This window comes from Trachypithecus francoisi, unplaced genomic scaffold (assembly GCF_009764315.1).
Source record: "Trachypithecus francoisi isolate TF-2019V2 unplaced genomic scaffold, Tfra_2.0 Lachesis_group15, whole genome shotgun sequence".
Lineage (NCBI taxonomy): Eukaryota > Metazoa > Chordata > Mammalia > Primates > Cercopithecidae > Trachypithecus > Trachypithecus francoisi.
In genome coordinates this window covers 10,303,590-10,329,240 of record NW_022681460.1, presented here as the reverse complement: position 1 = coordinate 10,329,240, position 25,651 = coordinate 10,303,590, and the positions used below count along the sequence as shown (strand labels likewise).

The 25,651-nt window shown below is 46.4% G+C and overlaps 1 protein-coding gene across 2 annotated transcripts in view; it reads left to right on the top strand.

Annotated features, from left to right (window-relative positions):
- The first annotated feature begins 651 nt into the window (after positions 1-651).
- Positions 652-25,651, top strand: part of IGF2R (insulin like growth factor 2 receptor) — a 136,397-nt gene continuing 111,397 nt past the window's right edge. The window contains exons 1-2 of one of the 2 annotated variants that reach the window (XM_033234290.1): positions 652-993; positions 24,162-24,301. In XM_033234290.1, the coding sequence (XP_033090181.1) occupies positions 845-993; positions 24,162-24,301 (289 nt within the window). In that variant the 5' untranslated portion in view covers positions 652-844. The remainder of the gene's footprint in view (positions 994-24,161; positions 24,302-25,651) is intronic. The other variant, XM_033234289.1, reaches the window with a different exon arrangement.

Sequence of the window (25,651 nt, the reverse complement as noted above, 5' to 3'; positions counted from 1 at the left end):
TTGATCGTACTACTTTCATTGTGGCTAGCTCATGGCCATCCACATAGTGAATTAATAAAGCTTTGTTGAGTGGCACTTGCTTGACAGCGACACTTTTGTCCACTCTTTCACCTTGCTGTATTTGTTCTGCCTTCCTTGCTGTAGGAAGCCCATGCTTGGGAAATAATATTCCCACAGAAGGTCTGAGAGGCGCTGATGGGCCAAGGTTGTAAACCCCCATGATGTGACTCCACGGGCAGTTAAAGTGTGTTCCCACCCCCTACGGATCCGCTGCCAGGAGACTGTGCAAAGGCATTTACCTCCATGGCACTTTGATCCAAGTTCCTTATTTTCCCCCACCCGTCGATCGAGGTTGGGAACAGTTGCTGTAAGCAGGGAAGCACCCGCCACGATCCAGCAGGGAGCGGTGGGAGGGGAAACTGAGGCCCGGCCAGGCACCCCCGCCGCACCTATCCCGCCGAGAAGCTCAGGCCCTGGGAGGCACCTGGCGCCTGCGCCCCGCCCGCGTCGCTTCCTGTCCCGCGCGTGCTGCGCTCACGTGACCCGGGCCTGGGAGGAGCCGGGGCGGGCGGGGGTCACCTGAACAAGGGAGTCACGTGAGCGGGGGGCGGGGGTGGGGGGGCGGTGCCGGGCGGCTGTCACGTGACGCGGTTCCGGGGCCGCGGCTGCCGCTGTCGCTGTCGCCGAGCCCAGTCGAGCCGCGCTCACCTCGGGCTCCAGCTCCGGCTCCGGCTCCGTCTCCACCTCCGCTTTTGCCCTGGCGGCGCGACCCCGTCCCGGGCGCGGCCCCCAGCAGTCGCGCGCCATCAACCTGGCGCCCGCCGCGCAGCCTGGGCCCGGCGCGATGGGGACCGCCGCCGGCCGGAGCTCCCACCTGGGGCCCGCGCCCGCCGGCCGCCCGCAGCGCTCTCTGCTCCTGCTGCAGCTGCTGCTGCTCGTCGCGGCCCCGGGGGCCACGCAGGCCCAGCCTGCCCCGTTCCCCGAGCTGTGCAGGTGGGTGGCCCACCCGGACGCAGGCTCCGCTCGCGGTGCCCGGGGCGAACGGCTGGCGTGGGGGGCGGGGAGCGCTCAGGAGCTCCTGGGGTCTCCAAGTCTCCTCCGGTCCGCGCCGGGTCCGCCCCGTTCCCAAGAGAAAGTTGCCTGCGTGTGTCCGGGGAGCCCCGCCGGGTCCCGTGCGCGGGCGGGAGGCGCGGGGGCACACGCGGTCCTGGCGTTCCTGGAGTCCCGCGGCCGGCCACTTGTGGCTGTCACTGAGTTGGGGGCGGCTTTGTGCGGAGCGGCCGCCCCCGGCCCTCGGGGTCGGCGGCTGCCCTCGCGCGGCCGGGTGTCCGGGAAAGTTGGAGGCAGGAACTCCACTTCGCTTTGTTCCCGCTGCGCGTTTGCATCAGAGTTTCGCCAGCGGGGCACCGGGGAGGCCCCTTGGTGTGGAGAGGCTCACTGGGGCGTCGGAGCCCGCAGGAATGGTCCTGGAGTTGAGTGTTCGTGGTTTCATTTGCTGATTGATTTCCCCCCGTGGGCTCATTTTCTCTTTAAAGTAGTTTTTGTTGGTTTTTTCTAGCAGGCGGTGACTTCTGTCTTCTTTAGATTGGGGGCAGGGGGGTGTCCTCCAGTGTGAGCTCTCAAGACTTGACCCTTCACTTCTCTGAGCCCAACTTCCTGCCTGGTGGCTCACATGATGTCATTGTCTCCGGGGCGGATTATTCTAGTGGATCTTGCTCTGGGAACCATGATTGTATAACCCATCAGTCCCCTCGAGGGCTGTGCCTGTCCCGCAGCTGCCAGCAGTCCAGGACCTGGGGAACTTCGAATTTCAGGAATTTTCTGACCATCCTTTTATGGAATGTTTAGGATGATGGAAAATTCAGCTTTTATTTGCTTTTTTTAAAACTTTGGTAAAAAGGAAACAAGATGAAAAGTTCTGAACAGACAACAGTTGCTCCCTTGGCAATAACAAGTTGCTTTTCAGAATGAAACCAAGCTGATCCTACTTTGGGCTGAACTTGGAGTTTGTGGTAGGGTTTATGGGGGTTCTTATTTTTCCTTTGCATCAGAGATAGTTTTATTAGCACCCCTGTGTTCAGAACATGCAGAAATTATTCTAAGGAGGGTGAGGCTGATCTCACAATAGAAACTCTTTGGAAAGGCCCATATTTTTTATTCTCCCTTTTTCAGAAGGGGAAGGGTGGATGGAGAGAGAGTTTGTGACAGTGTAGTTTATGGACCAGTTAGCTACCCTAAGATACACGGTTACTCCAGTAACTAGCATGATACAGAGAAATGGTGGCAACTTAAACCAGCTCAGGCTGAGACCAACATTTGGAGGAAGGCATTTTGGAATACTGGCTTCTGTGACCAAAAATAAGAAATTAACTCGCCTGGGCGCGATGGCTCATGCTTGGAATTCCAGCGCTTTGGAAGGCCGAGGTGGGCGGGTCACTTGAGTCCAGGAGTTGGAGGCCAACCTGGGCAACATGGCGAAACCCTGTCTCTACAAAAAATATGAAAGTGAGGGCCAGGCGCGGTGGCACACTCCTGTACTCCCAGCTAAGGGAGGCTAAGGTGGTAGGATAGCGTTAGCCTTGGAGGTCGAGGCTGCAGTGAGTTGTGATCGAGTCAAGTTGCACTCTAGTCTGGGCGACAGAGCAAGGCCCTGTATTAAAAATAAAGAAATAAATACAATAAGAAATTAACCCAGCTGGCTTAGTGAGGTTGAAGTCTTGGTGCTGTTAACAAATTGAAATTTGTTTCTTCACAGTTAAGATTAAGGTTGGCTTCAAGGTCAGACTGATACTTTGGCGGATTAATGGGGCCCTTACTTTTGCATTAGTTTAGTCATGGCAGTGTCTTGAACCGGTGTTCACGAACCTTGTCCCCAGGTGGAACACGGCCTCTTGGTCCAGTAAGAATGGCCTTTGTATCGACGTTTTTCTCGCCACTGTCACATATGGGCATACTTAGCAAATACCAAAGAGGTTTCTGAGGTTGATATGCATTGTGAATATAATAAGATGTGCCCTTTGTAGTCTTAGAATACCTTCAGAGTTGTGTGTAATTTTTCTGCCAGATTTTCTTAGGACAACAAACCTGCCAGTGATTTCAGAGATGGATTTTCACCCACCTCTTTCCCTGTTATTTCCCTGTAGTTGCACATGTAGACTTCTCCATAGCCACTTGCAGTCTCTACTTTAAACCCAATGTGTGCAGAGTGAACTTCCTATCTGTGCCTGTTTTATAATTTTTTTTTTTTTTTTTTTTTTTTTTTGAGACGGAGTCTCGCTCTGTCGCCCAGGCTGGAGTGCAGTGGCCGGATCTCAGCTCACTGCAAGCTCCGCCTCCCGGGTTTACGCCATTCTCTCGCCTCAGCCTCCCGAGTAGCTGGGACTACAGGCGCCCGCCATCTCGCCCGGCTAATTTTTTGTATTTTTTTAGTAGAGACGGGGTTTCACCGTGTTAGCCAGGATGGTCTCGATCTCCTGATTTATAATTTTTTGAAGCAGGGTCTCACGGCGTTGACTGGCCATGAGTGCAGTGGTGCAGTCATAGCTCACTGCAGTCGTGAACTCCTGGGCTCAGGCAGTCCTTTGCCTCAGCCTTCTGTGTAGCTGGGATTACAGGTGCACACCACCCCGCTTGGCTTATTATTATTATTTTTTAAATTTTTAATAGAGATGAGGTCTTGCTGTGTTGCCCAGGCTGGCCTCGAACTCCTGTCCTCAAGCAGTCTTCCTGCCTCAGCCTCCCAAAGTGTTGGGATTACAGGCATGAGCCACCATGTTGGGTTTATGTTCCTGTTTTAAATTGATACCTCTCCTTAAATACTTTTTGAAAACTTTTTTTTCTTGGGACAGGGAGGTGTCAGTCATCTGTACTTTTATGAGATAAAATTGGCTAAAATGTCCTTAAATGTAGCATGTAGTTGAGGAATAGGAAAGTAAGTCAATTTTCTTTTTTAATTTGATACAAAAAATTCTACGAAGTGTCACCAAGTGTGACTACGAAGTGTGATGTGTTAAGCTACATTTTAATTTTGTTCCTGGGCATCAGTTTGCTGAAGTGTGAGTAATTCTGCCAGGTCTCCAGTGTGAGCATGAAAAGTCGAGTCCTACAAATGTCCCCATTTGTTTTTGCTGCTTGGTCACATGGAGGCAGTCCCAAACGTACAGAAGGATCACATTCCAAATGTTTGTATATTGATCATTTCAAACGTGGAATGCGTTTTTCCATTGATAGTATTCTTGTTCACTGTTGTACGGTCCCCAGAAAGTCATTATCCTTGCAAAGGTTTTGGAGCGCCCAGACACCATATGGCTTTAACAGAATTCTAGCCGTAAATTCTCATTGTCTCTAAAAGATGGAGTTGGATTTCCAGGAAAACAACCTCTCCTCCCAAGCCCAGCTCTCTAGAATCTAGAGAGAATCTTTTTCTTCTGCAGTCGCTTAGACCAGCAAGAGGACATCCGGGCCTGCTTCAGGGGTGCTTGCCAGGCACCTTGTGGGGGCAACGTGTCACGGTGACCTTTGGCTCTGAGCACTCCTGGGATGGGGTGCAGTTCCTGGTGCGGTTAGTAATTGGGAGGGATGAAGGAGACAGCACGGTTGCAGCAGCAGCTCTCACTGTGTCCACGCATGTGGAGGGACCTGCCCTCTCTAAGTTGTGCATTGAACAGTCAGGCATGACAAAGGCAAGTTTCCGAAAGTGTATCTGGCTTGAAGCAGTGCTTTAAATAAGTGCTTGGTTTTTGGAGAGACTCAGCAAAGTGTTAACTGTCAAGTGGATTACTGTGCCAGGTGATCCCTGGGCTGAGTTAGAAGTTAATGATTCTTATGCAGGTATTTCTTGGGAGGCGATATGCTAGAACAAAGTTAGTAGAAAACTTCTTTCCTGAGGCTAGTGTGATAGGCTGTGGGACTGGCCTGTGGAGAAGACTTGGGGCAGGAAGGAGTGTCTGAAGGTCAGTGGGGGCAGGAACAATGGAGCAAGAAGAGAGGGCATTCAGGAGGAGAGGAGCAGAGGCCAGGCCATGCAAAACCAGCAACAGTGTCTAAAGTGATCTCAGCTTGTCAGTAGCTTTACTTATTACCATATGCTTTAAACTTTGTAAAATGTCATATTATATACATAATACGCAAGTTTCCACCCTTTAGTTAGGTGTTAACAAGATGCTTAATGGGTGAGGTCTTAACAGTGTGCATTAATGATAAAATTATGCATTGGGATGGCTAGATTTAGGTAGTTAAGAACTTTAAAATTTATACAGAACAAGTTTTCCTCAAATTGTTTAGGTATAAATGCTAGAAAGTTTTTATTATGTTGAGGACAAGAGAATAATGAAGCCAGCTGGGAGTTGAGGTTGGTTTAGTTACTGTCTCTAAGGAGATTTTTTTTCCCCTGTAATTTATCCAAAGGAACAATGCTTATATGTTTAATTTGGGCCACATGTTAAACCTGGATCACATCCATTTGTGTGTGTGCATTTCTTTCAACGATAAGTGTATGTGGATGCCTAAGGTTGTTAATTATGGTTACATTAGATCTCATGGATTAATTCTCAGAACGGCATCCTGGCAGATTCCCAGGAAATGATTGCCTGAGTTGGGCCTCATATCTTTTATCAGCATTTCATAGAGAGAGATTTTTAAAAGATGGGGCTGAGAGAAATAATTGAGATGTTCCCTTCTCTATTTTGATCTTGGTATATAAACTATCGTATTGGGGAGAGAATTGAGCAGGCTCTAGAACTGAGCCTAGTGGCAGAGAGCAGCTCATCACTTTGCAGGTACTGTTCTTTTTCTTCTTTCTTTTCTTCTTTTGATTGTCCTAGCCATGGAGAGTTCTTGCTAATGCCCTAGCTGGTCGTGAATGTTGTGTGAGGAGGTGGACGTAGCTGTTTGACTTTATGGGAACCGCCAAACTGTAATGCCGAATTACCATTTTGCATTTCCACCAGTGATGTATGAGAGTTCCAGTTCTACATCCTTGTTAACACCTGCCAGTCTTAATTTTAGCCTTTCAAGTGGAGTTGTAATGGTATCTCAGTGTGATTTCAGTTTTCATCTCTCTGCTGACTCATCAAGTTGAGCAAGAAAGGAACATCTTTTCTTGTATTTATTGGAGTCCTGGATGGTGTTCACCATCATCACGTGCTTACTGTCGGGTAGTTTTTGCAGCATCCTTTAAAAATCATATTTTGCCCCTTTTATCCCTTAAAATTGTTTTTGGGGTCTTCTCCTTATTGAGCTTTAAGAGTTCCTCATGTCTTTTGGGTACAAGTTCTTTCTTAGATAGGTGTAAGGTGTGAATAGTATGAGTATTTTCTCTCAGTCTTTGTCTTGCCTTTAAATTTTCGCAGTGATACCCTTTGAAGAACAGATTTTTAAAAAATTTGATGGACTGTAATTCTTTGTGGTTTGTGCTTTTGGTAGCTTAAGAAATCAACCGTAGAACTAGTGACATTTGACCTGGGGAATTTTTTTGTTTTGAGGACTGTCCTGGGCATTGTAGGATGTCAGCCAGCATTCCTGGCCTCTACCCACTAGATGCCAAGATTACACTCCACCACTCCCCCTCCCCCAGTGGTGACAAATAAAAATGTCTCCAGACATATCAAAGGCCCTGGAGGGGAGGGGGCAAAATCACACCCAATTCAGAACCACTGGCCTACCCCAAGGTCTCAAAGATTTTTTCCTGTGTCTGCCTCTAGAAGTTTTATAGTTTTACCTCTGATTCCTTAACTCTAGGATCAATTTTTTAAATTTAATTTTTATATATGATGTTTCCAGAAAACTCAAAGCATATTTTTCCTTTGCTCTCATTCCGTGACAACAGTCATTAACACAGAAGACTTCTGTGATCAAATGTGTGGTGGTTTTTCCCAGGGCACCAAGCAGTGACCCCTGGCCGATTCAATTCCCGAACCTGTCTACCTGGAGATAGTGTGAGATGCCACAGGTTTGGGGTTCAGTTCCCAAGACTGTTCCCCAACCCACACCAGTCGCAAGTCCAGGCCTCCGGAACTTCTGACCAACTGGCTTCAATTTGGGGTTCCCACAGTGCCTCTTTGGGTCTGATTAATTTGCTAGAGTGACTCACAGAACTCAGGAAACACTAAACATAAGCTGATGATTGGCAGTTTATAAGGATATTACAATGGATACGGATGAGGAGATGTGTAGGGTGAGGTATGGGGGAAGGGGTGCGGAGCCTCCATGACCTCCCTGGCTCACTCCCCTCCGGGAACTGCCATGCATTCAACGATTTGGAAGCTCCCCCAACCCAGTTTTTATGGAAGCTTTAGGAGCTCAACATTTCTTCTCCCAGGGTGTAGGGCGGGACCCTCACTGAAGAGGATCTTAAGACCCACAGTCTGAAAGTGGGGAAGATGAGAGTCCTGCCTCGGGGCAGGTGGAAGGAGGGGCAGGTGGAGACATTGTTTCCGGAGGCCTGACACGCCCAACATTATAACAAAAAACACAAGGACTGCGGGAGTTAGGAGCCAGGAACCAGATTGGGAAAAAATACATACATACATACATATATGTATATACACGCACACATACATATATAACGCCACAAAAAGGGTGAAAGTTTATTTTTTTTCCATGAATATATCCAGTTCTGTTTACTAATACTTTATGAAATGTGCTTACAGCTCTGTTTTTAAGTGAGATTAGGCTACAGTTTTTTTGCTCTGCCGTTCTTGACAGGTTTTGTTATCAATAATATGTTTGCTTTGTGGAAGGAGCTAGTTAGCTTTTAGTATTTTCGTATGTGGTGAAACAGTTTGTATATAAGATGGACATTTCCTGTTTCTTAAAGTTTGGTAGAACTCACCAGTAAAACTATCTGGGCCTGGTGCTCTTAGGTAGAATATCATTGGGGAGGACTTTTGATTATGGTTTCAGTTTCATCTAGTTTGTTTTTCTATTCAGATTTTCTACTTTTACTTGGGCCAATTTTGGTAATCTCTGTTTTCCTAGAAAATTGTCATTGTAATGATGTATTCATTTATAAATAAGTAGCATGTTACTGTCATATTTTTGATACTCTATAGCTCTAGGTAAATTTAAAAAATTCCTAGTGTTTACTTATGTACTTTTTTTCCTTAATTATATTTACTAAAGACTTATTTACCTTTTTAAAGTCTTTGCAAAAGAACTAGTGTTTTGTTTTTTCATCATCTTTTCACCATTTATTTGCAATTTTATTAATTTATCCACTCAGTAACTTCTACATCATTTTCCTGTTTCTAGTTTGAATTGAATGCTTAGCTCTTTTATTTTAAATCATTTTGCATAATTAAGAAATATATTTAAAGCTTCATGTTTCTTTCTGTGGAGTACCATACCGCTCTCTTGGATTCTGATACTTTTTTTTCTTTTCCATATTTCAATTCTGTATATTTCCTTTTTGGACTCAAAAGTTCTATCTGTTTCAACTTCCTGGAGCCATTAAATTTTTAGATTTTTATTTTTTTCAGGTCAGTGAACTTTGGGGGTTTTTAATTTAGTTTTTCCATTGTGCTGGCAAATGTGGTGGAACTTACTGACATTTCCCTTGTGGCCTAACACCTAGTCAAGTCGGGAGTGTATTATGTGTTTGGGAAAAAGGTTCTCTGTTGGGGTCGAAGTTACTCATGGTGCTGTTCAGCTTTTCTTCGCCCTAACTCTTCTTTGGTTTGTCTGTTGCTTTTATTATTTGTATCTGGCTGCCGCTGTGGACAGGCACGTAGACAGATACCGTTTGCTGCTGTCGCCCAGCTTACCGGTTCTCCCGTGGTTCAGATGCTCTTCTGCTTCCCTGTTGTCTTTTGTTGCAGGATCTCAGCTGATCTGTAGTCACAGCTGGCTGTTCTTTCTGCGTGGACGCTGTAGCTTCTGTCAGCCCTCTGAAGATCTCTCTTAAAGTTCTGTTCTGATTGCTTTATTCATTCTTTTTCCTTGGGTCCAGTTTCTTTGGTTTGAGTTTGTCACCATGATTGCATGCTGCTGGTGACCTTGCAGTGACAAGTGCCTCCTGACCGTGCTTTCTGCAGTGGGTCTCCACCCGGCCTTGGCTGCCTCTTTGTGCAGCTGCATAGGGTAGGGCTGGGAGCAGTTGTTGGAATTTGGCTGTAAATTGTTTTTGGGGAGACTGGGGGATGGGCAGGATGTGCCTCTGTGGCTGGTCTTGGCGCCTTAGATCCTTTCCACCCTCCTGATGTCACCCCTAAGCGCCATTCCTGCCAAGAGACAGCTGCTAAACCCCTGTTGATGGCTGCTGGCAGCGTGTGGCCTGAGAGGGGGGATCTGGATGGTTGAGTCGGCTGTGTCCAATCACTTCTTTTTTCTGGATCTCATTTTCCTCCTCAAGAGAGGTGGGACTTAGTTTTCTTTCCCTCTTTCCTGCTTGAAAGCCTCTCATTAGGGAGTTAGTTTTGGAAGTCACTTTCCTGGTTTTGAATCCAGACTCCTCCCCTCACAGGCCTTGGGCAAGTCACCGAACCTCCAAGGTCTTCCTTTCCGTGTGTGTCCAGTCAGGATGCTAGCTGTGTTTGTAGGCTGGGTGTGGGATGCTAACCATGTAGGCTGGGTGTGGGATGCTAACCATGTAGGCTGGGTGTGGGATGCTAACCATGTTGTAGGCTGGGTGTGGGATGCTAACCATGTAGGCTGGGTGTGGGATGCTAACATGTTGTAGGCTGGTGTGGGATGCTAACCATGTTGTAGGCTGGGTGTGGGATGCTAACCATGTTGTAGGCTGGGTGTGGGATGCTAACCATGTTGTAGGCTGGGTGTGGGATGCTAACCATGTTGTAGGCTGGGTGTGGGATGCTAACCATGTTGTAGGCTGGGTGTGGGATGCTAACCATGTTGTGGGCTGGGTGGGGATGCTAACCATGTAGGCTGGGTGTGGGATGCTAACCATGTTGTAGGCTGGGTGTGGGATGCTAACCATGTTGTAGGCTGGGTGGGGATGCTAACCATGTTGTAGGCTGGGTGTGGGATGCTAACCATGTTGTAGGCTGGGTGTGGGATGCTAACCATGTTGTAGGCTGGGTGTGGGATGCTAACCATGTTGTAGGCTGGGTGTGGGATGCTAACCATGTTGTGGGCTGGGTGTGGGATGCTAACCATGTAGGCTGGGTGTGGGATGCTAACCATGTTGTAGGCTGGGTGTGGGATGCTAACCATGTTGTAGGCTGGGTGTGGGATGCTAACCATGTTGTAGGCTGGTGTGGGATGCTAACCATGTTGTAGGCTGGTGTGGGATGCTAACCATGTTGTAGGCTGGGTGTGGGATGCTAACCATGTTGTAGGCTGGGTGTGGGATGCTAACCATGTTGTAGGCTGGGTGTGGGATGCTAACCATGTTGTGGGCTGGGTGTGGGATGCTAACCATGTAGGCTGGGTGTGGGATGCTAACCATGTTGTAGGCTGGGTGTGGGATGCTAACCATGTTGTGGGCTGGGTGTGGGATGCTAACCATGTTGTAGGCTGGGTGTGGGATGCTAGCCACGTAGGCTGGGTGTGGGATGCTAACCATGTTGTGGGCTGGGTGTGGGATGCTAACCATGTTGTAGGCTGGGTGTGGGATGCTAACCATGTTGTAGGCTGGGTGTGGGATGCTAACCATGTAGGCTGGGTGTGGGATGCTAACCATGTTGTAGGCTGGGTGTGGGATGCTAACCATGTTGTGGCTGGGTGTGGGATGCTAACCATGTTGTAGGCTGGGTGTGGGATGCTAGCCACGTAGGCTGGGTGTGGGATGCTAACCATGTGTGGGCTGGGTGTGGGATGCTAACCATGTTGTAGGCTGGGTGTGGGATGCTAACCATGTTGTAGGCTGGGTGTGGGATGCTAACCATGTAGGCTGGGTGTGGGATGCTAACCATGTTGTAGGCTGGGTGTGGGATGCTAACCATGTTGTGGGCTGGGTGTGGGATGCTAACCATGTTGTGGGCTGGGTGTGGGATGCTAACCATGTTGTGGGCTGGGTGTGGGATGCTAACCATGTTGTGGGCTGGGTGTGGGAATTGGGAGACGTTGGAATGCCTGGCACGTCCTCAGTGTTCATCGGTGCTGTAGTGGTAGCAGGTGCTTTATCTGTAAGTTACAGAGGCTGCCTTACATCAGGATTTAGTTTTATAACCTGTTTCTTGGCCTGCCACCACTCTCCATTAGTGTCTTGGGGTTTCTGCCTCAACCAGAGAGCATTTCTTCATCATCCGTTTCATGATCGGCACTCCGTGTAAGCTTCCTCATGAGAAAGAAAGGTTTCCACTGTTTAAAAAAGTTTTGAAACCACTGGATTCCATGATTTCCGGGTCCATTTTGCATCCCAAATTCTGCAGTTCTGAGGTTTGCAGCCTTGAGGAGTCCTTACTGACTCAGAGTCCCCTGAACAATGATAATTTGAGGTGTGGAGTTTGGGTGGAGGCCGGGGTCACCCTCCTTCCTGTGGTGGTTTGGTCCCAGGCTGGGCTGGGAGCAAGGGGGCTGTTGTGGTTCCAGGGCAAGAAGAGCCGTCCTCCCTGTTGCCCTGTGGTAGGGTCAGGAAGTCCCAGCTAACTTCGGCACATGGGTGCTGTTGTAAGTGGGAGCGGAAGTGTCCAGGCCAGTGGCTTGCATGTGAATAAGCCTATTTTTGTCATAAGCCTATTTTTGTCTCCATGTTAGCCAGGGCAGAGGGGCACTTCCCTGTGAATCCTCCAGGGTGGGGAACATCCCAGGCGCTCTGTGAACCTGGCTCTGCAGCCAGCTGCAGACCTGTGGTGGGAGTTTTCTTTTTCCTTTTGTGTGCTTTTCGATCCCCCTGGGCTGCAGCCATTGTTGAGTACATCTGGAGGGTAAGTTGTCCAGGATGAAGAAGCAGATCCTAGGAGTATCATTCGTCACAGGGAGGGGTGTAGGAAGTGAGGGAGATGGTGGAAGTACTGGCCCAAGCTCTGTGTTCAGGAATGTGTGACAGCGAAAACTGGCCTTTGCAGTTGAGTTGCCTGTGGGCTGTGGCCTAGAGGGAAGGTCAGGAGAGTGTTGCAGTCAGGGCTGCCACCTTCTTCATGCCTGCTGTGTGCTGGGAGGAGGAGAGAGCTCCTTCCGAGCGGACCCACCACTGGATTTTGAGTGTGTGTAAAATTACCTCGTTGCCATCTGCACGGTTCTCTCTACTCCAGAATCAGTTCTACATTTTAAAACAGCTGTTTAGTACTTAAAAACCTCCCCCAACACTCCCTGCACCCCCCTGTGGCCTGCAAATAGAGTGCCAAGCCACCAGAATAGAAGCGCTAAAGAAGTGGGTTTCCTAGAAGTGGCAAGTCTGAGACTCCAGTGAGTCACCCTCATTGTTCCCCTGAGGCACCCTCCCTCCACCTGGTCTCTGCTCTTGAAGTGCGTCAGTTATGCCAGCCCTTCTCTCTTTTCTTTTGTGTCTTTTTAGAGTCACCCCTTTAGAGTGACAGGCAGCGTGAGCTCATGGCCTTGACTTTGCTGGCCCTGCAGAGGGAGAGGAGAGCTGGTGGCAGAGTCAGGGGTTGGGCCCCGAGGATGGGGCCATTTTATAGGAGAATCCACTGTCCCCAGGCTTTTCTGTAAGAGGCTGGAAGTGAGGGAGTGAACCAGGCACCCGGGTTGGGGGCCTACGTGTCAGACTCAGAGGGAAGCATGTCTGACTTGGTTGAGAGGCAGCCAAGGGTCCAGCGTGGCTGGGTGGGCTGAGTCACTGGGAGAATGGAGGGAGGGGCCAGAGAGCGTGGAGAACTAGCTGTGGCCAGATCACAGAGGCTGTGGGACTTTGGGCTCCTTCTGGGTAAAAGCCAGAGCCCTTGCGGATTTCAGTTGATTGGTCGATTCAAAGGCACGGGGAAGGTTCGATTGCTTGGATTGCCTTAGGGAGCTGTGAGATCCCTAGATAAGGGTTGCAGTTTAGCAAGGTAGCTGCTTTTCCTCTTCAGGTTGCCTTTAGGCTGCGATGGAGATAGCCTGAGCTCTGGAGCAGGACAAGCCTCTTTCTAACATGGACTTGGCCACTTTGTAAATTTGTGACCTGAGGCAAGGTCACGTACCTCACTAGGACCTCACTAGGCTATCAGTTCTGTGTCTCCAAGAAGGTGGAGAGGGAGCCCTAGCTGGGTGTGAAGCAGCTGGGTGTGAAGCAGCCCCAGCTGGGTGTTAGGCTTTGCGGAGCCTCTGCTGTCTGATGTTTGGCCCCAGCATCTTCAGAGAGGGGCCTTTCTCCTGTGTCCACCTGATTGGCCTTTGTGAGGAACCACCACCTGGCAGTGGCCTCATTGGCATCGTGGGCCACCCAGCTGAGCTGACAGCCTGCAAGTTTTCTAGAAAGGCCCACCTTCCCTTGTAGTTTGCACACTCCAGGAAGGACCCTGGGTCTGGGAGGGTTTTTTGGGACCTTGGTGACAGGGAGAGTAGGGGGCTGAATATTAAGGTCTGAATTCTGCGCTGGGGGCTGGGTTGTTCTTAAAGGTGGTTGAACTCAGACATCCACATGGTGAAGCAGGGGGTTAGCCCATCTACAACTCTTCTTTGTATATGAGGAGCGGGGTATGAGACCACCCAGGTAATTGCTCTTATTGGAAGAAAATCATCACGGAGCAGGGCTTAGAGTTGAAATACTGGCCTGCATCCTCTACTGTTGAGTTGATCTGAGCCAAGGCTAGCAGAGAGAGGGCCGGCCATTTTTCTGGTAGCTTTCTGTTATAGAGGCACTTGCCCACCTCCTGGGAATGCCACGCCCTGGCGTGTTTGCACGGGTCCTGTTTCCCCCGCTGCTCTCCTGCTGGAAGCTCTGGACTCACCTGTCTCTGCTGTGGATGGTGCAGGGCGGGCAGGCCTAGAGCGGCATGCGTGTCCTGAGAAGTCCCAGGAGGCCGTTGAGTGTATGTGTGTGTGAGTGCGTGTGTGAGTACATGAGTGTGTGAGTGCAAGCATGTGTGTCTGAGTGTGTGTGTGAGTGTTTGTCTAAGTGCATGTGTCTCTGTCTTCATCAGCTCTGCGGAGATTCCTCCAGACAGGGGCCTGCCGGGCTGTCCCTCCAGTTCTTTGCCAGTATCCTGTGACACTCCTTTCCGAGGGCACCGCCCCCAGCCAACTCACCTTTTTCTGTAAACTTAGTTTTTAAGCCGTCCAGCTCTCTCTCTGGATTCAAATGAAAGCTTTAGATCATAGTCTGGCTCAAAAGCTCTCTGTTCCTGGTGGTGGTTTTCTCCCTCACAGTGACCCTGAGGGCTAGCTGAGTTTTGTCGGGGAAGTTGAGCTGGGAGAGACTGTATCTCACGCAGCCAGTTGGTCAGCACTGGGGCAGGAGTCTGGCCCAGTCTCTTCATGGCTCCTTTCTTAGGGTAGCCAGGAGAATTCTCCCCTGTCTATTCTAGGTGACCTCTGTTACGCAGTCCCCATTGCCTGTCCTGGTTCTGTGGGTTCTGACGTTGACTTAGATGCCATGTTGGACTTAGAGCTTCTAACCGGATCCTTCTCTATGCACCGGGTTTCCTTCCAGACCCTGCATACCTCTCAGGGAAAACCAAAGGCTGACGTCTGGCACTTCCCTGCTTCTCTTTATTTGTGTTTGTCGGCCCTGTATCTTTGTCCACAGCTTTGTGGGTTTGTTAGAATAGGAAGTGAAGTACTTCCTATATAAGCCCTGGCCATGCTGTGTCAAACTCATGTGCTTCCCCAGCCTTTATTTCGGGGTAGGAGTCTTCGTGCAAATCAGATTGTTTCTGTTTTAGTGTAGGCAATAGAAAGTTGTTGACGACAGTGGTTACCTCACGTTCTTGACATTCTGCTGCCAAGGTCCAGTGTGGGAACCTGGCCTCCTTGCTCCTCTTTCCTGCTGTTTTTTCCCTTCCTCCTTAGTTTAGGAGACTGGTCTGGATTTCTGAAGGTGACTGTGCTGGATATGTATGATCTGAAACACTGTCTGATACTGATAAGGGGCAGTAGTGGGCCAGGTGATTTCTTGAATATTCTGTGAGAGGACTTGCATGCATGTCAAAAGTAGGAAAACGTTTATTGGCTGTTCAGATTGGAAAGACTTCACATTCTCTTTGTCTCCAAGGTGTTAGATTTGTTGCTTGCTATAGCCTCAGAGAAACATTTCTCTAGCTAGTGACCACGTATCTTGTTATGTGAATTTCACTTATGTGTCACCAACTGGGTTTCTGTCTTCTAAGGAAAGCAAATTACAGATTCACACATGCCTACTTACATTATTACTGATCCCATCCTGCCTTTATCTTGCTTTATGTGTTGATTATTAATTGCAGGCCAGTAATAAAATGTTTAATAGTTACATGACAGTTAGCATAACCCCAAGATTTACAGGGACTGAGGAAACTAAGATACATTTTGAAAGAGTTTGGCTATATGGCAATAAATGAGGAAGGGACAGTGAGACTTCATGGAGATGTTATGTGTTGAAAGGAAACAACCCAGTTTTCTAAGATCTGTTTTCTTTTAAGAACTTGAGGCCGGGCGCGGTGGCTCAAGCCTGTAATCCCAGCACTTTGGGAGGCCGAGGCGGGTGGATCACGAGGTCAGGAGATCGAGACCCTCCTGGCTAACACGGTGAAACCCCGTCTCTACTAAAAATACGAAAAACTAGCCGGGTGAGGTGGCGGGCGCCTGTAGTCCCAGCTACTCGGGAGGCTGAGGCAGGAGAATGGCGGGAACCCGGGAGGCGGAGCTTGCAGTGAGCCAAGATTGCGCCACTGCACTCCAGCCTGGGTGACAGAGCAAGACTCTGTCTCAAAAAAAAAAAAAAAAAGAACTTGAGCATACCATATATTTTGATCATAGAATTTTACATACTTTAGATGCTAGCTATTTTTGAAAGGAAAGAACTCCAAATTACATCTCGCAAGCTATTGTGGTTTTGTAAGCATTCACTGATGGCATATATGAAAACTCTGAGAGGTGTCATATTGAGATACCAATGTCAGTTTAAAGATATTCTATATCTGTATCCCTATGACATAGTATTTTGAATTTTTTATTTTTCATTTTTGGACAGACGTTTAGAACTCACTCAGTGAAGATGGCATGGCTCTCCATCTCTCTGTTTTCAGCTTTTTGAATTCCAGGAAGCTGTGTCGGCCTGGGATTAGGTTCACTTCTTCATTGCTGCCCCTCGATTGGTTTCGTCTTGACCAGGGTGGGTTTTGAATGCGGCCCTTGCTGGAACAGTAGCAGGAAAGTAGAAACACCTTCCTGTCTCTGGGTTGGCTGACAGTCTGTTACTTGTGTGCTTCCTTCTAACTGGTAATCTGCCAACACCTTTCAGGATATTATGAAATTCCAAGCAAATGAGGTTAAAATGGAACCTCTGTGCTTCTGAACAGGCGTGAACTGACTGCAGTTCTCCAGGATGGTTTCAGCAGAAGCAGTGAGATTACAGTCAGGAGCAAAACTGTAGGAGCTCAGAAAAATCTGAGCTCAGAAAACTTCAGGAGCTCAGAAAAATCTGAGCTTTCTTTATGGGAAAGATTCTGACAATGTGCTTGGTTTATATGGTTAAATTAATTGTCCTTGTTAAATTAAAAAAATAGGGTATGTTTCAACCACAGACTTTGCTTTAAAAGCAGACATCTTCTAAAGTCATTTGCCTTGTGTGTGACTTCTGCTGCTCCCTGTTTCCTGCTGGGCCTGACGGTTTGATTGTAGAATGTTTCTGAGTTGTGGATAATACTCACTGTTGGACTCTGCTGAGCTGAGTAGTCTGATTAAAGGAGAGTGTGCATCTGAGTTGAGGAAGACAATATAGATGTGGTCCTTGTTTGTGGAGTTCACAAGCTGCTTGTATAGAAATAGCAAGGACAGTGCAGCCAGTGGGAAGGAACCAGCTTAAGGAACTGGTATTATTTCCATGGAAACCAGTTGGGTATGAGAAGAGAGGTTGTGGAAGGCAATGCTCTGGTGTTTGGCAATTCGCACTGTGCAGAAGAGAAAGCAGAACTGGATTGGGAGTATAGAGTAGCAGAAGTTTAAGCTTGGGGAAGAAGTTGAGCAAGGAAAGCATATGATCTGTTGATAGCGTGATGTGATGGGGTCTGACTCTTCAGACAGTTCACAGCTTTTTCATAGAGGCTGTCCTCAGATGGGTTCAACCACTCTTAGAATTCTGCCTTTATTATGCAAGTAGTATCCATGACATTAAAAATGAGAAGGAAGCATTTTGGCCAATGAGGGACTGCATAAACTACTATCTGCATAAATGACCTTGGTCCTGGAAGATTGTGATGAAGCTGAACAATTCCCATCACCTAGTGATGCTGTAGCTGTTGTAACGCCATAGCACAATGCATTAGTCACGTTTGTGGTAATACTGCTGTACACGAACCCACTGCGCTACCAGTCTTATAAAAGTGTCCAGTCAGGTCCTAGGCCTTTACATCGACTCACTCACTGACTCACCCAGAACCACTTCCAGTCCTGCAGGCTCCGTTCATCGTAGGTGCCCTAGGCAGGTGTGCCATTTTAATCTTTCATACCATATTTTTGCTGCACCTTTTCTATGTTTAGATATGTATCATGTATTACAGTTGCCTGCGGTACTCAATGCAGCATCATGCTGTGCGGGTTTGTAGCCTGAGAACAATAGGACATATACCATATAGCCTAGGTTTGTAGTAGGTGACACCATCTATGTGTGTGCAGATACACTCAGTGATGTTTGTGCAGTGACAGAACTGCCTCATGACACATTTCTGACAGTGTATCCCCATCATTAAGTGAATGACTGTAAACCAGTCCCCCCATCAGCAGTTACACTTCCTAAGGTTTCAGTTACCCATGGTCACCTGCAGTCTGAAAATATGAAGATATTTTGAGACAGAGGGAGAGACGCCATATTCACATACCATTTATTACAGTTATAATTGTACTATTATTAGTTGTTAATCTTTTACAACAACTAATTTATAAATTAAACTTAATCATGGGTATGTATGTAAAGGAAAAAACCACATCTGAAGCCATATTCCTGGTTTCAGGCCTCTACTGGGGGTCTTGTATCTGTGATTACAAGGTGCCATGGAGGGATGACTTTAATTTGTCCCTATGACTAGCATTTTATTGAATCAAATTGTATAGGTGGTTGGCAATATAATAGGAACTCAGAGATCCTTATGCTGTACAGAGTCTATCATTTTAATGGCATTTATTGTGACAAGATTTAAACTAAAGTTTTGTGGAATGTTTTGCCAGTTTTTGTGTTGTAACTGAAACTGAATGTTTTCTGAAAAGTTAAAACCATTTTTTAAAATGGAAAATAAATGCAGCCGTTTACATAAGTGGTTAAGGACTCACCCTTGGGCCTCACACTGCCTGGGTTTATTCTTCACTTTGTAATTCTGTGATGCTGGGCAAGTTCCTCATTCTGAGCCTTGGGATCTTTGGCCTCAAAGCTGAGGAACTTGGGAGGGTTGGATAATGGCGTCCAGTTCTGTGGGGAGATTTGGCTCACATGTTAGCCGTGTGGGTGAGAGCTGTGCTGTCATGCGTTCTTAGCCAAACTGGCCAGTTTCCTTCTCAAGCCATCAGCAGATGCTGATCCTGCATCTGCCAGTCATTGCTCCAGGAGGGAGGACATTACTGTCCCAGGGTGACGGTGTCGGGGATAACAGGCACCTCAGAAGATGCCACCACTGAGCTGTATAAAGTGCCATTGCAGGTAGTGCCAGAGCTGTGGATTCGGCCGGGGAGCACTGTCTGGAGGAGCTGCTGCAGCACATGTGTATATCTCCAGCTGTTAGGCTGGCTTTGGAATGCATTTGGATTTTTTGAGAATGAGAGAGGGACCATTGGCTGTTTTACACTCTGAAAAATGACATAGGATAGCAGAGATTTTACTTACTTTTGCTGATTTTCTAGAACATTTTCTGTCCCAGAGTGATGGTTTTGAAGAACCAAGGTTCTTGGACAGATGGTTTTGCATCCAGAAGAGCGATTCTAACTGAAATCAGGCTGCCTCCCTTGAGGATGGTCACTGGATTTTGCAAGACTGGGACAATGGGCAGGGATCCTGGGTTGTTTCCAGTGGACAAGCTGCTTCTGTGGGCCTTTGCAGTTCTCCCCGCTCCTCCTCCTGTGTCCTGCTGGTTTCCTTCAGTCGAGATGGAATACAGCATAGCGTCAGTGACTTTTAGAAGACTTGACAGAGTTTCAAGAAAATGCTCACTGGGCTTTTTTACCTATCCTGCTGCAGAGCTTCTTTGTTTTTTTTTAGATGGAGGGAATCTCACTCTGTCACCCAGTCTGGAGTGCAGTGGTGCGATCTTGGCTCACTGCAACCTCCACCTCCTGGATTCAAGCTATTCTCGTGCCTCAGCCTCCCGAGTAGCTGGGACTGTCGGCGTGCGCGACCATGCCTGGCTAATTTTTGTATTTTTTTTTTTTTTTTTAGTAGAGTCAGGGTTTCACCATGTTGGCCAGAATGGTCTCGATGTCCCGACCTCAAGTGATCCTCCCACCTTGTCCTCCCAAAGTGCTGGGATTACAGGCATAAGCCACCCGCACATGGCCTGAAGTTCTTTCTTCCAGAAAATGTATTCAACACATTCGTTCGTGTGTGTGTGTGTGTGTTTGAGTGAAGACTGTGTTTCCACACAGCTTGCAGATACTTTCTTCCACAAGCTTGTTTGTTGCTAACATTTAACATCTTAGTATTACAGCTTAGTTTTCTCTGATTGAATATGTTGATCTCCTTTTTTTTTTTTTTTTTTCTGTCAGTTTTTTTCTTAAGTCTTTACTTGTGTAAGCTCAGATAACTTAGTCTAGAATGTAGGCTTTTTCTGGGAATCTCAGCTGAATGGTTTCATTTGCTTGGCTGTTAAATGAACCATACTGTTGTGGAATAGTTTCCTAATTCTGGCTGTATATGTGCACTTCGGGTAGAGAATTTTCTAATAGACAAACTTTCAGACAAAAAATTTATTATTCCTCAAATATATCATTAAATTTTATTTAGTCTGTAATAATTTTATTGCTTCTGAAGCCATTTTCTAGTTCTATCATGTGATCATGGTGCTTTTAAACTTTAATACCAATTTAAGAATGATTTTAGCTTAGGCCATTCTAGGGGATTGGCCTTTAATGTGGAAAGAAATTTAGAATCCTTTAGTTTCAAACATGTGATTTCTTAAAACTTGTTATCAGTTATTTATATGATTTTAAGTTTATTATGAAATAGTCTTTAAAAAATATTTACTTTAGTGGAAGCATGTCTAGTGATAGTTTAACCAGAGTGCATACCAGAGTACATAATAGTTTTTGGAATATTCTTCATAAATTTTCAGATAGATTATTTAAACCACATGATGGTTTCTGAGCTCCTGTTGATACTAGGGGCTAGGCATATTAGTTTAGTTTTTTCTTTTCCTTTTTTTTTTTTTTCTTTTGAGACAGAGTCTTGCTCTGTTGCCCAGGCTGGAGTGCAGTGGCGCAGTCTCAGCTCACTGCAACCTCCACCTCCCAGGTTCAAGCGATTCTCCTGCCTCAGCCTCCCAAGTAGCTGGGACTACAGGTGCGCACCACCACACCCGGCTAATTTTTGTATTTTTAGTAGAGACAGGGTTTTACCATATTGATCAGGCTGATCTTGAACTCCTGACCTCATGATCTGCCTGCCTCAGCCTCTCAAAGTGCTGCAATTACAGGCGTGAGCCACCGCGCCCTACCATTAATTTGTTTTAAAGGAGACATAATGTCCGTGGAAACATCAGAATGTTTTAAGTACTGACAGCTTGCAGGTGTCTTTGGAGTGAAGTTTAGAAACCTATTGTGACCATTCTTCATTTTAAAGCTGTGACTAAGAACTCTGAGATATTGGTGCCTTTGCCTCAAGTGCTGCTGATGGCTTTGAATGGCATTGAGGTTGCCAGGCCTGGAGGAGGGCTGCCTTGTGCTGAGTGGTTAAATCAACCCCCTGAAAAATGTCAGTGTTCAAGTATTTTAATAGGCTCCTCCTTTCCTACTCCCATAACCACTTACATTTGATGAATCTTGACAAAACAAGTATGAAATGCAAATAGAGAAAATGATATAATTGAATAGAGCAACACTTTTCTCTCTAGCAGCCCTGATTTCCAGATTATCAGGACAGTATCCCTCATTTTATTCTTTTTAAAATCTTGATTCTGCTCCCCAAGCACACACATTCTTTACCTTATTTAAATATCCCCTTTGCAAAAATGCTGGATTTCTTTTAAGGAAAGCGTAGCCGGCCAGGCGCGGTGGCTCATGCCTGTAATCCCAGCACTTTGGGAGGCTGAAGTGGGCGGGTTCACGAGGTCAGGAGATCAAGACCATCCTGACTAACATGGTGAAACCCCGTCTCTACTAAAAATATAAAAAATTAGCCAGGCGTGGTGGCGGGCACCTGTAGTCCCAGCTACTCGGGAGGCTGAGGCAGGAGAATGGCGTGAACCCAGGAGGTGGAGCTTGCAGTGAGCTGAGATCGCGCCACTGCACTCCAGCCTGGGTGACAGAGCCAGACTCAGTCTTAAAAAAAAAAAAAAAAAAAGGAAAGCATAGCATTTTAGGTACGTGTGGATCTCTTTAGTGTTGATTCCTACCAGTTAACTTATTTTAAATGACACCCTCATGTACCAATATCATATACTTAGGATTGTGAAATAGCTTAATGATGTCACTGCCGCTTCTTGAGGTTTGTCTCTGGTATCCTGGAGAAACTAGTTATGGCTCCTGAATAAGAGATTAGCATTTTTCCTGAGTAGTAGCCAAGTCTTTGTTTACTTGTTTATCTTGTATCCTGCAACCTGGACTATACGCTCGGAGAGGGCAGGGCCTCTTTGTTTGTTTATTGCTGTACTCTCCTGTGCCTCCCGCAGTAAGTACTTGAGAAATACCTGTGAAACACATGAATAAAGGTTAATGAAGGGCAAAGGAAACAAGCCTTTATGGATGATTTTTCTCTGTGCCTGATAATACTTGGGTTATTTTCTCACGTCCTTGAATCATCCCGAGTCTAGGAGATAATAACTCTTAACATGTTCCTGATGAAGAAGCTGAGTTGAGGAGTAACACCTCAAGGGTGTCACCCTAAGGCTGAGCACCTAAGTACCCCAGCCTGCTCTTCAGGTTTGTAGCCACTTAGTGACCATCAGACCTTCCATCTCCCTGCTTTTAAAGGCCTGTGTATGTGGTTTGGTTTCTTGGCAGGTGGATTCGATGGGTTTCCAGACCTAGGAGTTCTTGGCGCCTTGTCTTCCCGTACCCCAATAGGGCCACTATGGCTCCTCCATTGTTGAAACTAGTTCAGGGTCGGGGAGGGGGACATGTTGTGGGGGACCTGGTGGTTGGTTTTGTGCTGAGTCATTGCCTTGGTGCGCTGTGGAAGGGAGCTCTGGGAAGTGGACGGCTCCTTCTGTGAGGGAGTGCTTCTGTCGTCAACGGGGTACTGCATAGGCTGCATGACACTGCGAGGTAGATAAATATGGTGGTCTTACCCCAGGGCCTCCTCAACTCCTGAATGGGCCTAGCCTAAGCAATTCTGATTTAACTGATTGCCTCTCCTTTTAGCAATACTGTTGAGTTAAATAACAGCTTTTGCATTTAAAATAATAAAAAATATTTTTGTAGATATGGGATCTTGCTATGTTGCCTAGGCTGGCCTGAAACTCCTGGCTTCAGGTGATCCTCTGGCCTTCGCCTCCCAAAGTACTGGGATTACAGGCATGAGACCCTGGCCTGGCCTTTATTTTTTACATTTTGCAAGGACGTTTTAAGTCACTTTCTTCCTTTTCTGTTTTTACTCCTGCTGAGGAGTTGATCCCCATTTTTCAAAATGGACAAAACATTCTCCCCAGGGCAGAGTAGACATTTGAGAAGAATTGTTTTCGCAGAACCGGGAAACCACCTATTTTGTCCCAAGTATACTGGTTGATACATTAGCAATTACTCACTATCTGCTTTGCCAGAGGTTTGAACAATGAGTGTTAATGCTTGGTGTAGTGAATTTTTGTGTGATTTCGAATCTGATAGTTGACTCATTGCACAGTTCTGTCTTGCAAGTTCAGATCTGAACTACAGCTCTAAGAGGAAAAAGCAGAAGTGGAGCTGCCTTTTGTGCCATAGCTAGCTTTTTAATAAAATAGAGTTAAAAAATCCTTTGGCTTTTCAGCATTTTGGTGTGATTGGAAAGGCTATTACTATCTTATATACAGCGTGAGTCTTGAGCAGTTACTGATTAATATGGTTTGGCCGTGTCTCTACCCAAATCTCAGCTTGTAGTTCCCATAATCCCCATGTGTCGTGGGAGGGACCTAGTGGGAAGTAATTGAATCATGGCAGGGGTTACCCTCATGCTGTTCTCCTGATCATGAGTGAGTTCTCACGAGATCTGATGGTTTTATTAGGGGCTTTTTCCCCTCTTGCTCTGCACTTCTGCTTGCTGAAAAAGGATGTGTTTGCTTCCCCGTCTGTCGTGATTGTAAGTTTCTTGAGGCCTCCCTAGCCATGTTTAACTATGAGTCAATTAAACCTCTTTCCTTTATAAATTACCCAGTCTTGAGTATGTCTTTATTGGCAGTGTGAGAACAGACCAATACACTGATCTGAGTTGATATTCTTAAATTAATGGTAAGATATTTCTTTCTTTCTTTTTTTTTTTTTGAGACAGAGTCTTGCACTGTTGACCAAGCTGGAGTGCAGTGGCGCAATCTCAGCTCACTGCAACCTCCACCTCCCAGGTTGAAGCAATTCTCCTGCCTCAGCCTCCCAGGTAGCTGGGATTACAGGCATGTGCCACCACGCCCAGCTAATTTTTGTAATTTTAGTAGAGACGGGGTTTCATTATGTTGGCCATACTGATCTCGAACGCCTGACCTTGTGATCCACCCTCCTCGGCCACCCAAAGTGTTGGAATTACAGGCCTGAGCCACCTCGCCCAGCCAGATATTTCTATTTTGATGATCTTTGAGTCCTGAGGTAGCTTCAGAGTGGATTGAACCAGAAACAGATGGTGTTAGTAGTTTCTGCCCTGGCTTCTTTGCAACTTAACATACTTGACTTTTTAGTGTTTTTGGCTAAGGAAAGTGTATTTTCTAGTTTGTGGCAGTTTTAAGCAAATGTGGCTTGAATAAAACTAGAGAGAAGTTTAATTTTTGATAAATCAGTGACAGTGACAAGTTGTTTTTCTTCCTTTCCAGTTATACATGGGAAGCTGTTGATACCAAAAATAATGTACTTTATAAAATCAACATCTGCGGAAGTGTGGATATTGTCCAGTGCGGGCCATCAAGTGCTGTTTGTATGCACGACTTGAAGACACACACTTATCATTCAGTGGGTAAGTAAAACTACCTTAAATTACTGGATTGACAATATGATTCCCCAAGTTTGCAAAAATGACTGTGTATAGCTATATGTATATAGCTATACAAAAATTATGAATGTTTATAAATTATGTTTATAATACATAATACACATTTGTTAGTAGTTAAAAATGATAACAGTTTGAATGTCTAGTATGAGCTAAAACTAGGTTAGTTCTGTCTAGTGGATACTATGCAGACAACCGTTAACGAAGAATTATGTAGATGTGTATTTGATATTGAAAGATGTCTCCTAGATGGCTCTCCCTTCTCACCCACATTTTTCTTAAACCCTGTTTTTATATTCTCCCCCAGCCCCCATTTCCTTTAGTGCTCCCCTCACTCCCACTCCTTTGTACCTTCCAGTTTTGGCTGTGGTTCCCAAACAGTGTGTCTGCCATCAAAGATGGTCACTGGAGTTAGGCTTACATTAAAGGTTAAATAGTCCTGATTGGCAGTCTCAGAGAAAAAGGTGCAGCCCCTTCTTTCCTAGGGTTCATTTCATTTCCACAAATGTATGCCTTTTGGATCAGGATCGCTAATCCTCCTGTGAAGAATATGAATCCAAGTGTATTGATAGCACCAGGTTACATGGAGTGGGGTCAGGGCAGATACCTGAAGGAGGGGATGCAGGGCGGACAGCAAAGCAGAACACATTGCCCTTGGATTTGGCAACATGGATGTCTGTGGTGACCTTTCACTAAGGCAGTTAGAATAATGAGGTTTGACCACAATGGATGGTCATGACATGGTGATGGTATGTGACTAGGGATCGTCTGATAACTAGAAGAGGGTGCTAGCTAGGCTTTTGGATTTGGGAGAGAAGCTTACTGTGGTAGCTCTGTCATTTTGTTTTGTGTTTTAAACATTTTTACATTTTTACAGATTTGGGGGTTCAAGTGCAGTTTGTTACATGGATATATTGCATAGTCGTAAATCTGGGTTTTTAATACCTGTCACCTGAATAGTGTTTTTTAATACCTGTCACCTGAATAGTGTACATTGTACCCAGTAGATAATTTCTAATTCCTCACCCCTCAACCTCTCTGAGTCTCCAGTGTCTGTTACTCCACTGTCCGTGTCCATGTGTACATATTGTTTAGTTCCTGCTTACAAGTGAGAACATGTGGTATTTGATGTTCTCTTTCTGAGTTATTTTACTTAGGATAATGGGCTGTTGTTTAATTCATGTTGCTGCAAAACATGTGATTTCATTCTTTTTTATGGCCACGGTGTGGAATTTGACCATAAAAAAGAATGAAATCACACACACACACACACACACCACATTTTTTGTTATCCAGTCATCCGTTGATGGACACTTA